Source organism: Hemiscyllium ocellatum, chromosome 25, assembly GCF_020745735.1.
Source record: "Hemiscyllium ocellatum isolate sHemOce1 chromosome 25, sHemOce1.pat.X.cur, whole genome shotgun sequence".
Taxonomy (NCBI): domain Eukaryota; kingdom Metazoa; phylum Chordata; class Chondrichthyes; order Orectolobiformes; family Hemiscylliidae; genus Hemiscyllium; species Hemiscyllium ocellatum.
Window position 1 is genome coordinate 367410 of NC_083425.1, and position 20215 is coordinate 387624.

General features: G+C 45.3%; 1 protein-coding gene across 7 annotated transcripts in view; it reads right to left on the minus strand.

Moving 5' to 3' along the window:
• LOC132827722 (inactive rhomboid protein 2-like) overlaps window positions 1–20215 on the minus strand; it is a 162709-nt gene that overhangs the window by 83797 nt on the left and 58697 nt on the right. For all 7 annotated transcript variants that reach the window (XR_009646035.1, XM_060844410.1, XM_060844407.1 and 4 more), the window contains exons 8-11: window positions 12724–12924; window positions 9192–9303; window positions 2363–2437; window positions 2122–2283 (exon numbers count right to left, since the gene is read on the minus strand). Coding sequence is in view for 6 of the 7 variants with exons in the window: in XM_060844410.1 (XP_060700393.1) it covers window positions 2122–2283; window positions 2363–2437; window positions 9192–9303; window positions 12724–12924 (550 nt within the window). In the remaining variant the exon portion in view is untranslated. The remainder of the gene's footprint in view (window positions 1–2121; window positions 2284–2362; window positions 2438–9191; window positions 9304–12723; window positions 12925–20215) is intronic.

A 20215-nucleotide genomic window follows, 5' to 3' on the forward strand; every position in this document is an offset into this window, starting at 1 on the left:
CTTCCCTGACAGCCTATGCTCCCAACTTATGCTCCTCAAATCCTGTCTTACAGCATCGTAATTTCCCTTCCCCCAATTGTAAAATCTACCCTGTTGTGCGCACCTATCTCTCTCCATAACCAAGGTGAAAGTCACAGAATTGTGGTCACCATCACCAAAATGTTCACCCACTAACAAGCCCATCACTTGTCCCAGTTCATTACCGAGTACTAAATCCAATATGGCCTCCCCTCTGGTTGGACAATCTACATACTGAGTTAGAAAAGCTTCCTGGACACACTGCACAAACACCGCCCCATCCAATCTACTTGATCTAAAGAGCTTCCAATCAATATTTGGGAAGTTGAAGTCGCCCATGACTACGACCCTGTGGCTTCTGCACCTTTCCAAAATCTGTTTCCCAATCTGTTTCTCCACATCTCTGCTGCTATTGGGGGGCCTATAGTAAACACCCAACAAGGTGACTGCTCCTTTCCTATTTCTGACTTCAGCCCATACTACCTCCAAAGGCAGATCCCCCTCAAACTTCCTTTCTGCAGCCGTTATACCATTTCTAATTAGCAATGCCACCCCCCCCTCCTTTTTTTTACCACCCTCCCTAATCTTACTGAAACATCTGTAACCAGGAACCTTCAACAACCATTCCTGTCCCTCATCTATCCACGTTTCCGTGATGGTCACAACATCGTAGTCCCAGGTACTGATCCACGCCTTAAGTTCACCCACCTTATTTCTGATACTCGTTGCGTTGAAGTATACGCACTTGAGCCCATCTCTGTGTCCGCAAGTATTCCCTGTCAGTGCTACCTTCTCCACAGCCTCCCTACATTCTTGGACATCCTGACAAACAGCTAGCTTACTTTCTGGACTACAAGTCCAGATCCCATCCCCCTGCCAAATTAGTTTAAACCCCCCCGAAAAGAGTGCTAGCAAACCTACCCCCCAGGATATTGGTGCCCTTCTGGTTCAGGTGCAACCCGTCCTCTTTGTACAGGTCTCACCTTCCCCAGAATGCAGTCCAATTGTCCAAATACCTGAAGCCCTCCCTCCTACACCATCCTTGCAGCCACGTGTTCAACTGCACTCTCTCCCTAATCCTTGCCTTACTGTCACATGGCACCGGCAACAACCCAGAGATGACGACTCTATCTGTCCTAGCTTTTAGCTTCCAGCCTAACTCCTTGAGCTCTTGAATGACCTCTCCACCCCTCTTCCTACCTATGTCGTTGGTGCCAATGTGTACCACGACTTCTGGCTGCACACCCTCCCCCTTAAGGATTCTGAAGACACGGACCAAGACGTCTCGGACCCTGGCACCCGGGAGGCAACAAACCATCCGAGAGTCTCGCCCATGTCCACAGAACCGCCTGTCCGTCCCTCTAACTAGAGAGTCTCCTATGACTAGCGCTCTCCTCCTCTCCCCCTTTCCCTTCTGAGTCTCAGAGCCAGACCTCACGCCACAGACCCCGTCACTGCAGCTTACACCTGCAAGGCTGTCCCCCCCAACAGTTTCCAAAGCTGTATACTTATTGTTTAGGGGAACGACCACAGGGGAACCCTGCACTGCCTGCTTCTTCCCCTTCCCACCTCTAACTGTTACCCAGCTACCTCTGTTCTCCGGCGTAACTATGTCCCTGTAGCTTCTATCAATCACCCTCTCAGCCTCTTGAATAATCCTCAGTTCATCCAACTCCAGTTGCTGGCAGACCTGCTGAATTTCTCTTCAGCTCAGTCCTGTGTATATCTGTTTGCAGCCTCCCTGCGACCTCCTCACAACTTACATTTCAAATTTGCTTTGTATTATCAGCAAAAGTAGGTTCATTACTCGCTGTCTCTTTGTGCACAGATTATAAATAGTTGAGACCCGGAACAGATCCTTGCAGCCTGGAGGGATATCAAAGAGTTCACAAACAGCAAAGAATTTGAGAGACACACAATTCATCAATTTAAGCATATATATAGAAGGAAGACTGTTCAAAAACAGGTATTCCCTGGGCCAGTGGTACAAGGTTAGATCTACTTCCAGGCAATAAGGCTTCGTCCTGGGATTTAGCCAGTGATTGTTGTCTGAAAGGCAGGCTGTATTAAATGACCAAAATTCTTCCAGGGAATCGAACATACCGAACAATCTTCTTTCAATGTCTGTACACACCCAGAGTTATCATTCTGAACACAGCAGCCAGAGTTCCTCTCCTGCTCTCTTTGCTTCTCAATAAGCTTCGAAATGGACCGATCCTTCCGTAAACAGGGAGAAAACTTTGCTCCAAGGTGAATGAGAGCAACCTGTAAAACCAGTGTTTACATTTAAACTGTGTCTCATAATAACTCGGGTCAGCATCGTGTCACATCATTACACACTCACCGAGCTTGGTCCAATCCAAAAGTTCTCTTGTTGCACGTGTTGCACACTCTCAAACACCCCTTTATTCCTCAACACCTGAAGAGATGGAATTAATGGAATTAACCTTTGATGCTATTACTTTTTCTGTTTGTCACCACCCTAGACTCTGAATTTATATTGACCGCAGCCCGATGTGGTAGAGTAGAAATTAAAATTTAAGTGAGAGAGCATAACAGTCAATTCCCATGAGACAACCTGAAATCACTGTCAAAAATTATTTCACTGGCATTTCTCCAAAGAAACAGCTCAGAATCTTAACATAGCTCACAGTTCCATATCTCCTAACACAAGGTAGATCCAATATTTTTAAAACAGGCAATTAATTAATGGTGAAGGAAAGAATAAAAAATAAAAAACAGTGTGCAATTCAGCACCAATTATGGGTGAAACCTGTTCCTCAATTGAAGAAATGAAGGTTAAGGTGGAGGGACAGGTAATGTTGAGGAAGTGGGGAGCCTGCAGAAGAATTGGACAGGCTAGGAGACTGGACAAAGAAGTGGTAGATGGAATACAATGTGGGAAAGTGAGAGGTTATGCACTTTGGTAGGAAGAATAGAGGCACAGACTATTTCCTAAATGGGGAAAGGCTTTGGAAATCTGAAACACAAATGAATTTTGTTCAAAATTGTCTTAAAATGAACATGCGGGTTCAGTTTGCCGATAGGAAGGCAAATGCAATGTTAGCATTCATTTCAGGAGGACTAGAATACAAGAGCAGGGATGTGCTAGTGAGGCTGTATAATAGCTGTATAATACAAGAGCAGGGATGTACTAGTGAGGCTGTATATTAGCTGTATAATACAAGAGCAGGGATGTACTAGTGAGGCTGTATAATAGCTGTATAATACAAGAGCAGGGATGTACTAGTGAGGCTGTATAATAGATTCATAAATTCACACAGCTGAGAAAATGCCCTTTAACCCATCATGGCTACACCAATATAATTACCACTAGAGGATGCTAATCTCACTTCCTGCACTTGTCTCATATCCCCGAGTGATATGATATCTCAAGTGCTCAATCAAATATTTTTTGAAGATTGTAAGGTTCCCAGTTCCCACCACCTTCCCAGGCAATGCATTCCTTATTCCACCATCCTCTGAGTGAAAAGACTTTTTCCAAAATCCCCTCTGAGTCTCTTACGCCTTACCCTAAAACTATGTCCCATCATGACTGGCCACTCAGCTAAGGGGAACAGCAGCTCTCTATTCACCCTGTCCCTACATACAAGATGATCGGAGGATTAGATAGGGTAGACAGTGAATGTCTTTTTCCAAGGATGATGACATCAGCTTGTACAAGGAGGCATAACTACAAATTGAGGAGTGATAAATTTAAGACAGATGTCAGAGGCAGGTTCTTTACTCAGAGAGTGGTAAGGGTGTGGAATACCCTACCTGCTAATGTAGTCAACTCAGCCACATTAGGGAGATTTAAACAATCCTTGGATAAACACATGGATGATGATGCGATAGTGTAGGGGGACAAGCTGAGAATAGTTCACAGGTCGGAGCAACATCGAGGGCCGAAGGGCCTGTTCTGTGCTGTATTGTTCTATGTTCCCCTCATAATCTTATACACCGCCCTCGAACTTATCTGCTCTAAAGAAAACAATCCAAACCTATCCAGTCTCTCCTGAAAGCTCAATTTCTCCATCCCAGACAACATCCTGGTGAACCTCCTCTGTAATCCCTCTACTGCTATCATATCCTTCCGGTAGTGAGGTGACCAGAACTGTGCAGAGTACTCCAGCTGGGGCCTGACCAACGCTCTGAACAACTCCAACATTACCGCCTTGCTCTTATACTCAAAGCCACAACTGATTAAAAACAGGATCCTTTATGCCTTTTTAACTATCCTATTCACCTGTTCTGCTGACTTCAGGGATCTGTGAATAATTAATTAATTAATAATAATTACCCCACAATCCCTCTGCTGCTCTAAGCTATCTAGTGTCCTATCATTCATTAAATACTTCCTCATTTTGTTTCTGCATCCAAAGTACATCACCTTGCATTTATCTGCCATCTGCCACTGGTCTGCCCATTTGACCAACCCATCTACATCTTCCTGTAACCTACAACTATCTTCTTCACTATTACCCACTCGTCCAATCTTGGTGTTAACTGCAACATTCCATAACAGTCTCTCCACATTTTCATCCATATCATTTCTGTATAGAACAATCAATAAAGGTCTCAGTACTGTTCCTTGTGGTACACTGCTGGACACCATTCTCCTGTCACTCAAACAGCTGCCTAGCACTACCCTTTGTTTCCTTTTAGTAATCCAGTTTCAGATCCATCTTGCCAGGTTTTCCTGAATTCTTTAACCTCCTTAATTAGTCTCCCATGTGAGACCTTATCAAAGGTTTTGCTAAAATTCATTTAAACTACATCAACTGAATTTCCCTCACCCACATACGATTACATTTTCAAAAACTTCTAATAAATTTGTTAGCCATGCCCTCCCTCTGACAAAGCAACACTGACTACCTCTGACTATGATTTGGAGGAGCTGGTATTGGACTGGGGTGGTCAAAGTCAAAAATTGCATCACACCAGGTTATAGTCCAACCGGTTTATTTTGGAAGCAGCGCTGCTCCTTCATCAGGTAACTCATGGGGCAGGATCATAAGACACAGAATTTACAGCAAAAGATTATAGTGTCATGCAATTAAAATGATATATTGAACAAACCGAGATTGCTGTTAAGTCTTTCATCTTTTATAAAACCTTATTATCCTGCCCCATGAGTTACCTGATGAAGGAGCAGCGCTCTGAAACCTCGTACTTCCAAACAAATGTGTTGGACCATAACCTGGCGTTGTGTGATTTTTAACCTTATCCCTGATTAAACCAAGCCTTTCCAAATGGGTTTTGATTCATTCCTTCAGAATTTTCTCCCACTGATATGAGTCTCACTGACCTGTAACTTCCTGGTTAATCTCTACCACCCCCCAACTTCCCCACCCCCCTCTTGAAAAGTGGAATCACATTAGCCACCCTCCAGTCTTGGGGCAAGTGCCCTCCATGGGCAGAAAATTTGTGCCAGTATAATGCTCTGATCAGACCACATTTGGAATAGTGGGAACAATTTTGGACCTCATATCTAAGGAAGGACAGTCCAGAGGGAGTTGACAAGAATGATCCCAGGGATAAAGGACTTGTCACATGAGGAGTGGTTGAGGATTCTGGGTCTGTACTCAGTAGAGTTTAGAAGGATGAGGGGAATCTGGCTGAAACTTACAGAATACTGAGAAGCCTGGATAATGGATGTGGAGAAGATGTTTCCACCAGTAGGAGAGACTCAGACCCAAGGGCACAGGCTCAGAGTGAAGGAATGACCCTTTAGAACTGAGATGAGGTGAATTTCTTCAGCCAGAGGGAAGTGAATCTATGGAACTCATTGCTACTGAGGGCTGTGGAGGCCAAGTCATTGTGTGTATTCAACACAGAGATAGATAGATTCTTGATTATTAAAGGGATCAAGGGTTATGGGGAGAAGGCAGAGGAATAGGATTGAGAAACACATCAGCCATGATCAAATGTTAGAGCAGACTCAATGAGTTGAATGGCCTAATTCTGTTCCTATATCTTATGATCATCCCTTATCTCAAGGACAAATCCCAAGAGTAGGAACTACAGGAAACCTTAGTGAGAGAATGTCTTCATTAATAATCCTCATTAATAGCCTCACCTTATCAAATTGACAATCAGTTGCTTCCAGAAGAGGAGGAGATGATGTAGGAGCAGTGCATGTGATACGATGAGGAGGAAAATAAGGTGGGATAAGGGTAGGGTGTGCAATAAGGCAAGAGGATGTAAAGGAAAGGAGTATTATATATTCCAGGTAAAAACAAGGACTGCAGATGCTGGAAACCAGAGTCTAGATTAGAGTGGTGTTGGAAAAGCACAGCAGGTCAGGCAACATCCGAGGAACAGGAAAATCAATGTTTTGGGCAAAAGCCTCTATTCCTGATGAAGGACTTTTGCCCAAAACATCAATTTTCCTGTTCCTCGGATGCTGCCTGACCTGCTGTGCTTTTCCAGCACCGCTCTAATCTATTATATATTCTATTATATATTCTATTATATATTCACTATTATATATTCCAGCTAACCAGCTGGTGAAGTAAGAAACCACAGCCAGTCTTTACATAGATCTTATGAATAGAGTGAAACATTACAGGTATAGATCTCCTTACACCACTCTGTATGTGTGGCCAGAAGTGTGATGGTGAGGCAGGAGGGAAGGTATAGAGTCATATAACATGGAAACAAACCCTTCAGTCTAACACATCCATACCAACCAAGTTTCCTAAACTAACGTAGTCTCACTTGCCTGTGTTTGCCCATATCCCTCGAAACCTTTCCTCATCATGTACCTGTCCAGATGTCTTTTAAATATTATAATTGTACCAGTATCTACCACTTCCTCTGGCAGTTCATTCCCCATACAAACCACCCTCTGTGTGTAAAAGTTAAAATGTGCCTATTAAATCTTTCCCCTCTCACCTTAAAAATATTCCCTCATTTCAAACTCTGTATCCCAGGGAAAAAGACAGTTGCCCTTCATCTTTTCCATGCTCCTCAGATTTTATAAACCACTATAAGGTCACTCCTCAACCTCCTAAGTCCCAGCCTCCAGCCTCTCCCTCTCACTCAAACCCTCCAGTTCTGGCAAAATCCTGGTAATTTTTTTTCTAAACAATTCAATAATTGTTCTCCCCGTGTCTGCGTGGGTTTCCTCCGGGTGCTCCGGTTTCCTCCCACAGTCACAAAGATGTGCGGGTCAGGTGAATTGGTCAAGCTAAATTGCCCGTAGTGTTAGGTAAGGGGTAAATGTAGGGGTATGGGTGGGTTGCGCTTCGGCGGGTCGGTGTGGGCTTGTTGGGCCAAAGGGGCTGTTTCCACACTGTAAGTCTAATCTAATCTAAATCTAAATACCCTTCCAAAAGCAGAGTGACAAGAACTGGACACAGTACTCCAGAGGAGGCCTCACCAACATCCTGTACAACCTTAACATGACGTCCAAATTCCTAAACTCAATGGTCTGAGCAATGAAGGCCAGCATGCTAACCTCCTTCTTAATCACCTTGTCCACCAGTGATGCCAGTTTCAAAGCATTATGTATCTGAACCCCTAGATCTTTATATTTGATAATAGCCAGAGACTTTTCCCCAGGGCAGGATTGACTGGCACGAGGAGTCATAATTTTAAGATATTAGGAGGAAGATATAGAGGGGACATCAGATAGATTCCTTACACAGAGAGTTGTGAATGTATGGAATGTGTTGCCAGCGGTGGTAGTGGAAGCAGAGTCATTAGGGACATTTAAGCGACTGCTGGACATGCGCGTGGAGAGCAGTGAGTTGAGGGGTGCGTAGGTTAGGTTATTTTACTTTAGATGTGGAATAATCCTCAGCACAACATCATGGGTCAAAGGGCCTGTTTTGTGCTGTACTTTTCAATGTTCTATGTTTTATGTTCTAGTCGATTCCCTTCAGTTTAATTCTTCCATTCTAATCCATCCTCCAATTCACTTGACCCACAGTGAAACCAACATTTACCTGCACTTCTCAACCATAACACCATAAGACATAGGAGTGAAAGTTAGGCCATTCGGCCCATTGAGTCCACTCTGCCATTCGATCATGGCTGATGGGCATTTCAACACCACTGACTCGCACTCTCCCCATGTCCCTTAATTCCTTGCGAGATTAAGAATTTATCAATCTCGGCCTTGAAGACATTTAACGTCTCAGCCTCCACTGCACTCCATGACAGTGTATTCCACAGGCCTACCACTCTCTGGCTGAAGAAATATCTCCTCATTTCCTTTCTGAATTGACCCCCTCTAATTCTAAGGCTGTGCTCATGTGTCCTGGTATCCCTATCTGATGAAAACAGATTCCTAGCATCCACCCTTTTAAGCCATGTATTATCTTGTAAGTTTCCATTCGATCTCCCCTCAATCTTCTAAACACTAATGAATACAATTCTAGGATCCTCAGCCGTTCATTGTATATTGGGCCTGCCATTCCAGGGATCCACTGTGTGATTCTCCACTGGACATGTTCCAGTGCCAGTATGTCCTTCCTGAGGGGTGGGGACACAGTATTCTAAATGGGGCCTAACTAGAGTTTTATAAACTCTCAGTAGCACATTGCGGCGTTTACATTCCAACCCTCTTAAACCACCTCCAACCAGCTTTCTCTAAACCTCCTGGTATCATGTTTCACTGACAATTCCTGTCTGACTCCACATATAGTCACTTTTAGTGTAAGGCAGAAACTGACACGTGCCTTAAATGTTCCTCCACTTATTTACTCCGTGCCCCACCATGGACTAAGTGTCCAGACTTCATTTAAAGCAATGTTGGGTGGTAAAGCAATCTGAAGGTTGGGATGATTTGGAGATGCCGGAGTTGGACTGGGGTGGACAAAGTTAAAAATCACACAACATCAGGTTATAGTCCAACAGGTTTAATTGGAAACACACTAGCTTTCGGAGCGATGCTCCTTCGTCAGGTGGTTGTGGTGTACACAATTTTTTCAATCTATAATTTCAGTTACATCATACTGTAAACTTTTGCTGTAAATTCTGTGTCTTACAATCTTATTCTCCACAACCACCTGATGAAGGAGCAGTGCTCTGAAAGCTAGTGCTTCCAGATAAACCTGTTGGACTATAACCTGGAGTTGTGTGATTTGTAACTTTGAAGGTTGGGAGATTGTAATACAAACCCCACCATGAACCTGAAGCTGTATACGCTGGAGAACACTTACGAGCTGTGTTTTCATATGCTGTGCAAACCCGACTGGTGCAATCCCATAAAGTCCAATTGCCAACAAGCTGATCAAAATGTGAACACATGTGATCCAGTAAGTGAAATAAGGCCTGCAGAAAGAAGCAACTCTTAAACAGGAAGCTAGACAGAGATGCATACCCACACCCCCTCACACACTCCCTCCCAAACCCCCTCACACACACCCTCACACACTCCCTCCCAACCCCCCCTCACACACACCCTCACACACTCCCTCCCAAACCCCCTCTCACACACCCTCATACACTCCCTCCCAAACCCCCTCTCACACACCCTCAAACACTCCCTCACACACACCCTCCCAAACCCCCTCACACACACCCTCACACACTCCCTCCCAAACCCCCTCACACACACCCTCACACACTCCCTTCCCAAACCCCCTCATACACACCCTCACACACTCCCTCCCAACCCCCCCTCACACACACTCTCACACACTCCCTCCCAAACCCCCTCACACACCCTCAAACACTCCCTCACACACACCCTCCCAAACCCCCTTACACACTTCCTCAAACATGCCCCCCAAACCCCCTCACAAACACCCTCACACTCTCCCTCACACACTCCCTTCCACATACCCCCATACACCCTCTCCAACACTCCCCTTCCACACCCCCTCACACACCCCCTCCAACAGTCTCTCTACCACACCTCCTCTACATGCACCCTCTCACTCACACCCACTCTCATTCTCACACACGCACCACTCTGTCACTCAGACATAGTCACATACAAACACCCACACACATCCCATCTCTCACACACACCCACTCTTACTCTCACACACAATCACACACAACCCCCACATACCCCTCTCTCACACACACACACACACTCTCACTCATACACATCCTCTCCCATTCTCACACACAGTCACACACAAACCCCCACATACCCCTTCTCGCTCACACACACACACACACACTCTCATTCACACACACCCCCTCCCACTCTCATACACACCCACTCTCTCTCACTCACATCTACTCTCACACCCACACACACCCACTCTCGCTCACATACATCCCCTCCCACTCTCACACACACGCGCTCTCTTTCACTCACATCTACTCTCACATACCCACACACACACACACAGATCCACTCTCATTCTCACACACACCACTCTCTCACACAGACATAGCCACACACAAACACCCACACACACCCCGTCTCACACACACACACACACACCCTTCCATTCTCATACATACACCTACTCTCACTCTCACAAACACCCACTCTCATACTCACTCTCTCTCTGTCACACCCACTGACACACACACCTACTCTCTCACGCATACCCCCTTCCCACTCTCTCACATTCTCTCTCTCACACACATACATATCCTCTGTCTGTCTATCTCTCTCTCTCACTCTCTCTCACCTGTCCCTCCCCTTCTCCCACACATGTGGAAGGTTGAGGTGTAATGAGGTAAGCCCAATATGGGGCCGTTAGTGAGGGCAAGCTTGAGGCATTCAAAGGCTGAGCCCACATTTGAAGTCCATACCCATCACTCCGGGGTCAAAGGGCCAGACACGTTCTGTCTGGGATGCTGAATTTCAGCATAACCGGGGATCCACTGACAGCAGTAGCCTATCATTCCTAAAAGGTCTGTTTTGGTGGTGGGTTTGGGAATCTTGAGGATGGCTTCAATGTGCTGATGGGACAACAGAGGCTTATTTCCATCTTATACATGGCCAAGGTAGGTGACCGTGGTTTGACAGAGATGTAACTTTTCTTCAGCTACTCTCTGTACCGCGGTGGCCAATAATATCAGGAAGATGAGGCTGTCAGCTTCAGAGGACCGGCAGTCAGAAAAGGCAAGGAGGAGATCGTCTACATATCGGAGAAGGACAGAGCCACAGGGCATCCTCCTTCAGGGCATGTGCAAAGATGGAGTGACTGTCAGGACAGCTCTGGGAAAGCTGAGGGCAGATGTATTGCTTGCCTTGCTAGATGAATCTGAAATGGTTTTGAGAGTCCCTGATGATTCAGAATAGAATAACAAGGTCCACACAGGTCCATGAGCACGTGATATTTCAGATCAGCTGGAATGCAACACAGACTCATGGCTGGGTTTGGGATCACTGGGAAAGCAGGGATTCCCAGCCTGAAGGGCCTCCATCAGGTGTCTGCACTGGCTTTCTTCATGGGCAGGATGAGTGTATGACATGGACTGACTATGGGAACAATAACCTTGTTCAATAAAATCAGCACTAACAGGACCAATCCCTTCTTCCATTTCCAGCTGAGTGGGTAATGGGACTTCTGAGGCCATGGTTTAACAGGATCAACTTTAACCTTAAAAGGTTCAGAGCTGAAAATGTGTTCCTGGAAAAGCGCAGCAGGTCAGGCAGCATCAAAGGAACAGGGGATTCGACATTTCGGGTATAAGCCCTTCTTCAGGAATCTTATGCCCGAAACGTCGAATCTCCTGCTCCTTGGATGCTGCCTGAACTGCTGCGCTTTTCCAGCATCACACTCTCGACTCTGATCTCCAGCATCTGCAGACCTCACTTTCTCCTTAAAAGGTTCACCCACAAACAAGTGGGAACTCAGACAAGGATATCAGAAAAGACACAGGGTCAGGGACCTGGTGAGAGGACATGATGTTCAAGTCTGGCAGTCAGGAGGTATTTTCCAGTGGCACAAATGTCAATGGCAGTGATTGTTCAGTGAGTATATCCACTGCACCATCATCAGAGGGCTGTGTCTGTCTGAAACTCCAGTCCAGGAATCATAGGGCCCAAGTGCTGATACTCAATCCCAGGTGTGACGTTGAGAGGACGGTGAGGCAGTAATGAAACAGGCTGGTTGTACAGCATCTGGGCTTTAGGAGACTGTGAAACACTGAAAGCAACACTTTCCTTTTTCTCACACACACACTTGCATGTGGGGGGTCAGCAGAGTGGCTCAGTGGTTAGCACTGCTGCCTCAGTGCCAGGGACCCAAGTTCAATTCCAGCCTCAGGCAACTGTCTGTGTGGAGTTTGCACATTCTCCCCGTGTCTGCGTGGGTGTGCTCCAGTTTCCTCTCACAGTCACAAAGATGTGCGGGTCAGCTGAATTGGCCATGCTAAATTGCCCACAGTCAGAGGGAAATGGGTTTGGGTGGGTTACTCTTCGGAGGGTTAGTGTGGACTTGTTGGACCAAATGGCCTGTTTCCACACTGTAGGGAATCTAATCTAATACACACAGCAGAGCATCCTCAGACACATTCTCTCTCTCTCTCTCTCTCTCTCACACACACACACACACACAGACGCACACCCTCACACACATATACACATCCACCTACACACACTCACACATACAGAGGGAGAAATCGGGAGCATGAAAGGCAGTCAAAAAGACAGAGAGAGACAGAGAGAGTGAGAATGAGAGAGAGACATGGGGAGAGGTAGAGCAGCAGAGACAGAGAGAGTGAGAATGAGCGAGAGACATGGGGAGAGGTAGAGTGAGAGATCAGAGAATGCCCCACCTGTGACTCCTCATGTCCTGCAGTTTGGTTCGGATGCTGTAGCTTAGGGCTCGGCGATATCTACGATTCAGCCACCGCCCAACCACCCCAAGGCCGTACTTACGAGTTTTCTTATCAAATGCAAAGTGCTTGACTTGCGACACAATGCGTTTACCTCTTCTGTGCTCTGCTTCACCTTTCAACACCTGTGTCCTGGATTCTCTGGTGAGAACACAACAGTATTAGAGAAGAAAGAACTGTCTTTACAGGGACCAGAAAAAAGGGAACTACCAGCAATGTACACACACACACACACACACACACACACACACACACACACACACACACACACACACACACACACACAAACCCTCAGCACAGCTCCACACTGCTCCACACATACACACGTTCTACAGCTCCACACATAATCACACATAACTGCACACACACACAGACACAACCACAACTCCACACACACCCACACAGCTGGTACAATTACAACATTTTAAGGCATCTGGATGGGTATATGAACAGGAAGGGTAAGGAGGTATATGGGCCACGTGCTGGCAAATGGGACTAAATTAGGTTGGGATATCTGGTTGGTATGGACAGGTTGGACCGAAGGGTCTGTTTCCATGCTGTACGTCTCTATGACTCTATGTTTACTGAGTTGAAAGGTCATGTTATCGGTCATGGTGGGATTTGAACTCATGTTCTCAGAATGTTTACCTGAAGGTTCTGGATTGCTAGTCTAGTTAAATCAACACTACACCTCAACCTCCTCTTGACTAACATCATTATAGAACATAGAACACAGAACATTACAGCACAGTACAGGCTCTTTGGCCCTCGGTGTTGTGCCGACCTGTGAAGCCAATCTAAAGCCCATCCAACCTACACTATTCTATTACACCCACATGTCTATTCAATGACCAGTTAAATTGCCTTAAAGTTGACAAATAAACAACTGTTGCAGGTAGTTCATTCCACGCCCCCCCCCCCCCCCCCCCCCCCACGACTCTCTGAGTAAAGAAACTATTGTCTACTCTACATTTACCTCTGACGAACACACCTAACCTACACATCCCTGAACACTATGGCCAATTCACCTAACCATCTTTTGGATTGTGGGAGGAAACAGGAACATCCGGAGGAAACCCACACAGACACAGGGAGAATGTGCAAACTCCACACAGACAGTCACCCGAGGCAAAACAAAAACTACATTAGCCATCTGTCCTATATCTATCACCCTTCAATTTAAAGCTATGTCCCCTTATGCTAGCCATCATCATCCAAGGAAAAAGGGTCTCAATGCTCACCCTATCTAACCCTCTGATTATCTTTTCTGTCTCAAAGAAGTCACCTCTCAACCTCCTTCTCTCTAACGAAAACAGTCTCAAGGCCCTCAGCCTTTCCTCATAAGACTTTCCCTCCATACCAGGCAACATCCTGGTAAATCTCCTTGAACCCTTTCCAAAGCTTCCATGTCATTCTTATAATGCAGTGACCAGAACTATACACATACTCCAAATGCAGCCAAAGTTTTGTAAGCTGCAGCATGATCTCATGGCTCCAAAACTCAATCCATCTACCAATAAAAGCTAACATACTGTATGCCTTCTTAACAACCATATCAATCTGGGTAGCAACTTTCAGGGAGCTATGTACCTGGACACCAAGATCTCTTTGCTCATCTAGACTGCCAAGAATCTTACCATTAGCCAGTACTTTTTATTCCTGCAGCTCCTTCCAAAGTGAATCACCTCACACTTTTCCACATTAAACTCCATTTGCCACATCTCAGCCCAGCTCTGCAGCTTATCAATGCCCCTCTGCAACCCGCAACATCCTTCAGCACTATCCACATCTCCACTGACCTTAGTGTCATCCACAAATTTACTAACCTGTTCTTCTACACCCACAACCAGGTTATTTATAAAAATGACAGACAGCAGTGGCCCCAAAACAGATCCTTGCGGTACCCCGCTAGTAACTGAACTCCAGGATGAACATTTCCCATCAACCACCACCCTCTGTCTTCTTTCAGCTAGCCAATGTCTGATCCAAACCTCTAAATCACCCTCAATCCCACACCTCAGTATTTTATGCAGTAGCCCACTGTGGAAAACCTTATCAAGTGCCTTACCGAAATCCATATACACATCAACCACATTACCCTCATCTACCTGTTTGGTCACCTTCTCAAAAGAATTCTATGAGGTTTGTGAGGCATGACCTACCCTTCACAAAATGGATTACAGTGATTCAAGAAGGCAGCTCACCAACTCTTTCCCAATTGCACCAAAGGAATGGTGCTGAACATTGCTTAGTATCAGCAAATATTCCCACTTCTGACCTTATGACTGAGGGAAGGTCATTGATGAAGCAGCTGAAGATGGTTGGGTCTAGGACACTATCCTGAGGGACTCCTGCAGAGATGTCCTGGAGCTGAGGTAACTGACCCTCCACAATCACAACCATCTTGCACTGTGCCAGTTATATCTCTAACCAGTGGAGATTATAGCCCCTGATACCCATTGATTCCAGTTTTGCCAGGGCTCCTTGATGCCTTACTCAGTCAAATACGGCCTTGATATCAAGAGCTGTCCCTCTCCCCACCCCTCTGGAATTCAGCTCCTTTATCCATGTTTGACCCAAGGCTGTAATGAGGTCAGGAGCTGAGTGACCCTGGCAAAACCCAAACTGGGTGTCACTGAGCAGGTTATTGCTGAGCAAGTGCTGCTTGATAGCCCTGTTGGTGACCCCTTACATCACTTTACTGATGATGGAGAGTAGACTGATGGGGTGGAAACTGGCCAGGCTGGATTTGTCCTGCTTTTGCATACCTGGGCAATTTTCCCCATTGTCGGGTAGATGCCATTGTTGTAGCTGTACTGCAGGAGCTTGGCTCAGGGAGCAGCATGTTCTGGAGCGCACGTTTTCAGTCCTATTGCTGGAATGTTCTCAGGGCCCATTGCCTTTGCAGTATCCAGTGCCTCCAACTGCTTCTTGATATCAAGTGGAGTGAATAGAATTGGATGGAGACTGGAATCTGTGATCACTGGAGGAGCCCAAGACAGATCATCCACTCAGCACTTCTGACTGAAGATTGTTGCAAATGCATCAGCCTTAATTTTTGCCCTGATGTGCTGGGCTCTTCCATCAGGATTCTGGGTAATCCAAGATGGAAGATGGGAAAAACTTCTGGCTGTAACAGCTGCTCCGTTTTTTTTTGAGGTATTTTAGGTGTTGGAGGTGATTTCCTCGAATTCCAGGAGCAGCAATTCCTGTTTTAAATGCTGCTGCATTGCTTTGGAACTTTGGGGGAAAAAAGATCAAAACAACAGCAGTTTTAAAAGGGAGGAGAACAGAGAAAAGAAAGCATATGGTCAGGTCACTGCAGGAGAGAGAGAGAAAGAAAGAAACTGACAGAGCAGGTGTCCCTGCACAGTTACTGCCTTTGCTGTTTGAATTCATGTATCATTGGACATTGGAGTATGTCTGGGAAAATTAAAATTCATAACTGATCTTGGAGGAACTGTTTGGGTGAAGTTCACAGCACAGAAGCAGATAAGTGTATTGCTTTTAAGTGTGACCTACAGAAAGTCTGCAGTAGTGAGTAGAGTGAGTTCTCTTTCTTGATTATATGTTTTTTGAGATATGTCTCTTGATTAAACTTAAAATATAAGCCTCAACTATTAATTTAACCTGAGGCTGTGTTTTGTAGAGGAATAAGATGGTGTTATTTTCTGGGTCTGTAGATCGTGGAGGAGAAAAAAATGGCCTTCAGTGGAGTGATTATGTACTTCTTGTCTGATGTGGGAGTTTAAAGAGAGTCTAAGGGTTACTGTGGATTATATCTGCAATAAACGAGGTTGGGTGCAAATCTTATCCGATCGAATGGGTCGGTTGGAGAGACAGTTAGAAGCGATGAGGAATTGGCAATAGCAACAGTATGTGATGGATGGCAGTTATTGGAAAGGGGGAAAGTCTCAGATACAGTCACATAGATGGGTTAACTCCAGGAAGGGTAAGAGAAGTAGGCAGGTAGTGCAGGAGTCTTTCGTGGATATACCCATTTCAAACAGGTATGCTGTTTTGGAAAATGTAGGGGGTGATGGATTCTCAGGGGAATGTAGCAAGAACAGCCAAATTTCTGGTATTGAGACTGGCTCTAATGTAATGAGGGGTACATCAGGTTCCAAGAGATTCTGAAGGAAGATTACAGATTTATGCAGGAATTTAAAAAGGAGGTCTTCAAGAGTAGTAATATCTGGATTACTCCCAGTGCAACGAGCTAGTGAGGGCAGGAATAGGAGGATAGAGCAGATGAATGCATGGCTGAGGAGCTGGTGTATGGGAGAAGGATTCACATTTTTGGATCATTGGAATCTCTTTTGGGGTAGAAGTGACCTGTACAAGAAGGACGGATTGCACCTAAATTGGAAGGGGACTAATATACTGTTAGGGAAATTTGCTAGAACTGCTGGAGAGGATTTAAACTAATAAGGTGGGGGAGGGGTGGGACCTGGGAAGATAGTGAGGAAGGAGATCGATCTGAGACGGGTACAGCTGAAAACAGAAGTGAGTCAAACAGTCAGGGCAGGCAGGGACAAGGTAGGACTAATAAATTAAACTGAATTTATTTCAATTCAAGGGGCCTAACAGCAAAGGCAGATGAACTCAGGGCATGGTTAGGAACATGGGACTGGGATATCATAGCAATTACAGAAACATGGCTCAGGGATGGACAGGACTGGCAGCTTAATGTTCCAGGATACAAATACTACAGGAAGGATAGAAAGGGAGGCTAGAGAGGAGGGGGAGTGGCATTTTTGATACGGGATAGCATTACAGCTGTACTTAGGGAGTATACTCCCGAAAATACATCCAGGGAAGTTATTTGGGTGGAACTGAGAAATAAGAAAATGATGATAAACTTATTGGGATTGTATTATAGACCCCTCAATAGTCAGAGGGAAATTGAGGAACAAATTTGTGAGGAGATCTCAGCTATCTGTAAGAATAATAGGGTGGTTATGGTAGGGGATTTTAACTTTCCAAAGATAGATTGGGACTGCCATTAGTGTTAAAGGTTTAGATGGAGAGGAATTTGTTAAGTGTATACAAGAAAATTTTCTGATGCAGTATATGGATGCATCTACTAGAGAAGGTGCAAAACTTGACCTACTCTTGGGAAATAAGGCAGGGCAGGTGACTGAGGTGTCAGTGGGGGAGCACTTTGGGGCCAGCGACCATAATTCTATTTGTTTTAAAATAATGATAGAAAAGGATAGACCAGATCTAAAAGTTGAAGTTCTAAATTGGAGAAAGGCAAATTTTGACGGTATTAGGCAAGAACTTTCAAAAACTGATTGGGGACAGATGTTTGCAGGTAAAGGGACGGCTGGAAAATGGGAAGCCTTCAGAAATGAAATAACGAGAATCCAGAGAAAGTATATTCATGTTAGGGTGAAAGGGAAGGCTGGTAGGGATAGGGAATGCTGGATGACTAAAGAAATTACGGGTTTGGTTAAGAAACGGAAGGAAGTATATGTCAGGTACAGACAGGATAGATCGAGGGAATCCCTATAAGAGTATAAAGGCAGTAGGAGTATACTTAAGAGGGAAATCAGGAGGGCAAAACGGGGACATGAGATAGCTTTGGCAAATAGAATTAGGGAGAATCCAAAGGGATTTTACAAATATATTAAGGACAAAAGGGTAACAAGGGAGAGAATAGACCCCTCAAAGATCAGCAAATTGGCCTTTGTGTGGAGCCGCAGGAGATGGGGCAGATACTAAATGAATATTTTGCATCAGTATTTACTGTGGAAAAGGACATGGAAGATATAAAAAATAGCAAAATAGATGGTGACATTTGCAAAATGTCCAGATTACAGAGGAGGAAGTGTTGGATGTCTTGAAACGCATAAAGGTGGATAAATCCCTAGGACCTGATCGGGTGTATCCGAGAACTCTGTGGGAAGCTCGAGAAGTGATTGCTGGGCCTCTTGCTGAGATATTTGTATCATCAATAGTCACAGGTGAGGTGCCGGAAGACTGGAGGTTAGCAAACTTGGTGCCACTGGTTAAGGTGGTAAGGACAGGTCAGGGAACTATAGACCGGTGAGCCTGACGTCGGTGATGGGCAAGTTGTTGGAGGGAATCCTGAGGGACAGGATGTACATGTATTTGGAAAGGCAAGGACTGATTAGGGACAGTCAACATGGCTTTGTGTGTAGGAATTAATATCTCTCAAACTTGATTGAGTTTTTTGAAGAAGTAGCAAAGAGGATTGATGAGGGCAGAGTGGTAGATGTGATCTATATGGACTTCAGTACAGCATTCGACAAGGTTCCCCATGGGAGACTGGTTAGCAAGGTTAGATCTCATGGAACACTGGGAGAACTAGCCATTTGGATACAGAACTGGCTCAAAGGTAGAAGACAGAAGATGGTGGTGGAGGGTTGTTTTTCAGACTGGAGGCCTGTGACCAGTGGAGTGCCACAAGGATCGGTGCTGGGTCCTCTATTTTTTGTCATTTACATAAATGATTTCAATGTGAGCATAAGAGGTACGGTTAGTAAGTTTGCAGATGACACCAAAATTGGAGGTGAAGTGGACAGATTACAACAGGACCTTGATCAAATGGGCCAAGGGGCCGAGAAGTGGCAGATTGAGTTTAATTCAGGTAAATGCGAGGTGCTGCATTTTGGAAAACCAAATCTTAGCAGGACTTATACACTTCATGGTAAGGCCCTAGGGAGTGTTGCTGAACAAAGGGACCTTGGAGTGCAGGTTCATAGCTCCTTGAAAGTGGAGTCACAGGTAGATAGGATAGTGAAGAAGGTGTTTGGTATGCTTTCCTTTATTGGTCAGAGTATTGAGTACAGGAGTTGGGAGGTCATGTTACAGCTGTACGGGGACATTGGTTAGGCCACTGTTGGAATATTGCGTATAATTCTGGTCTCCTTCCTATCGGAAAGATGTTGTGAAAGTTGAAAGGGTTCAGAAAAGATTTACAAGGATGTTGCCAGGGTTGGAGAATTTGAGCTACAGGGAGAGGCTGATAAGACTGGGGCTGTTTTCCCTGGAGCGTCAGAGACTGAGGGGTGACCTTATAGAGGTTTACAAAATAATGAGGGACATGGATAGGATAAATAGACAAAGTCTTTTCCCTGGGGTGGGGAGTCCAGAACTAGAAGGCCTAGGTTTAGAGTGAGAGGGGAAAGATATAAAAGAGACCTAAGGGGCAACTTTTTCACACAGAGGGTGGTACGCGTATGGAATGAACTGCCAGAGGGAGTGGTGGAGGCTGGTACAATTGCAACATTTAAGAGGCATTTGGATAGGTATATGAATAGGAAGGGTTTGGAGGGATATGGGCCGGATGCTGGCAGGTGGGACTAGATTGGTTTGAGATATCTGGTCGGCATGGACGGGTTGGACCGAAGGGTCTATTTCCGTGCTGTACATCTCTCTGACTCTATGACTCATTGAGGATGGG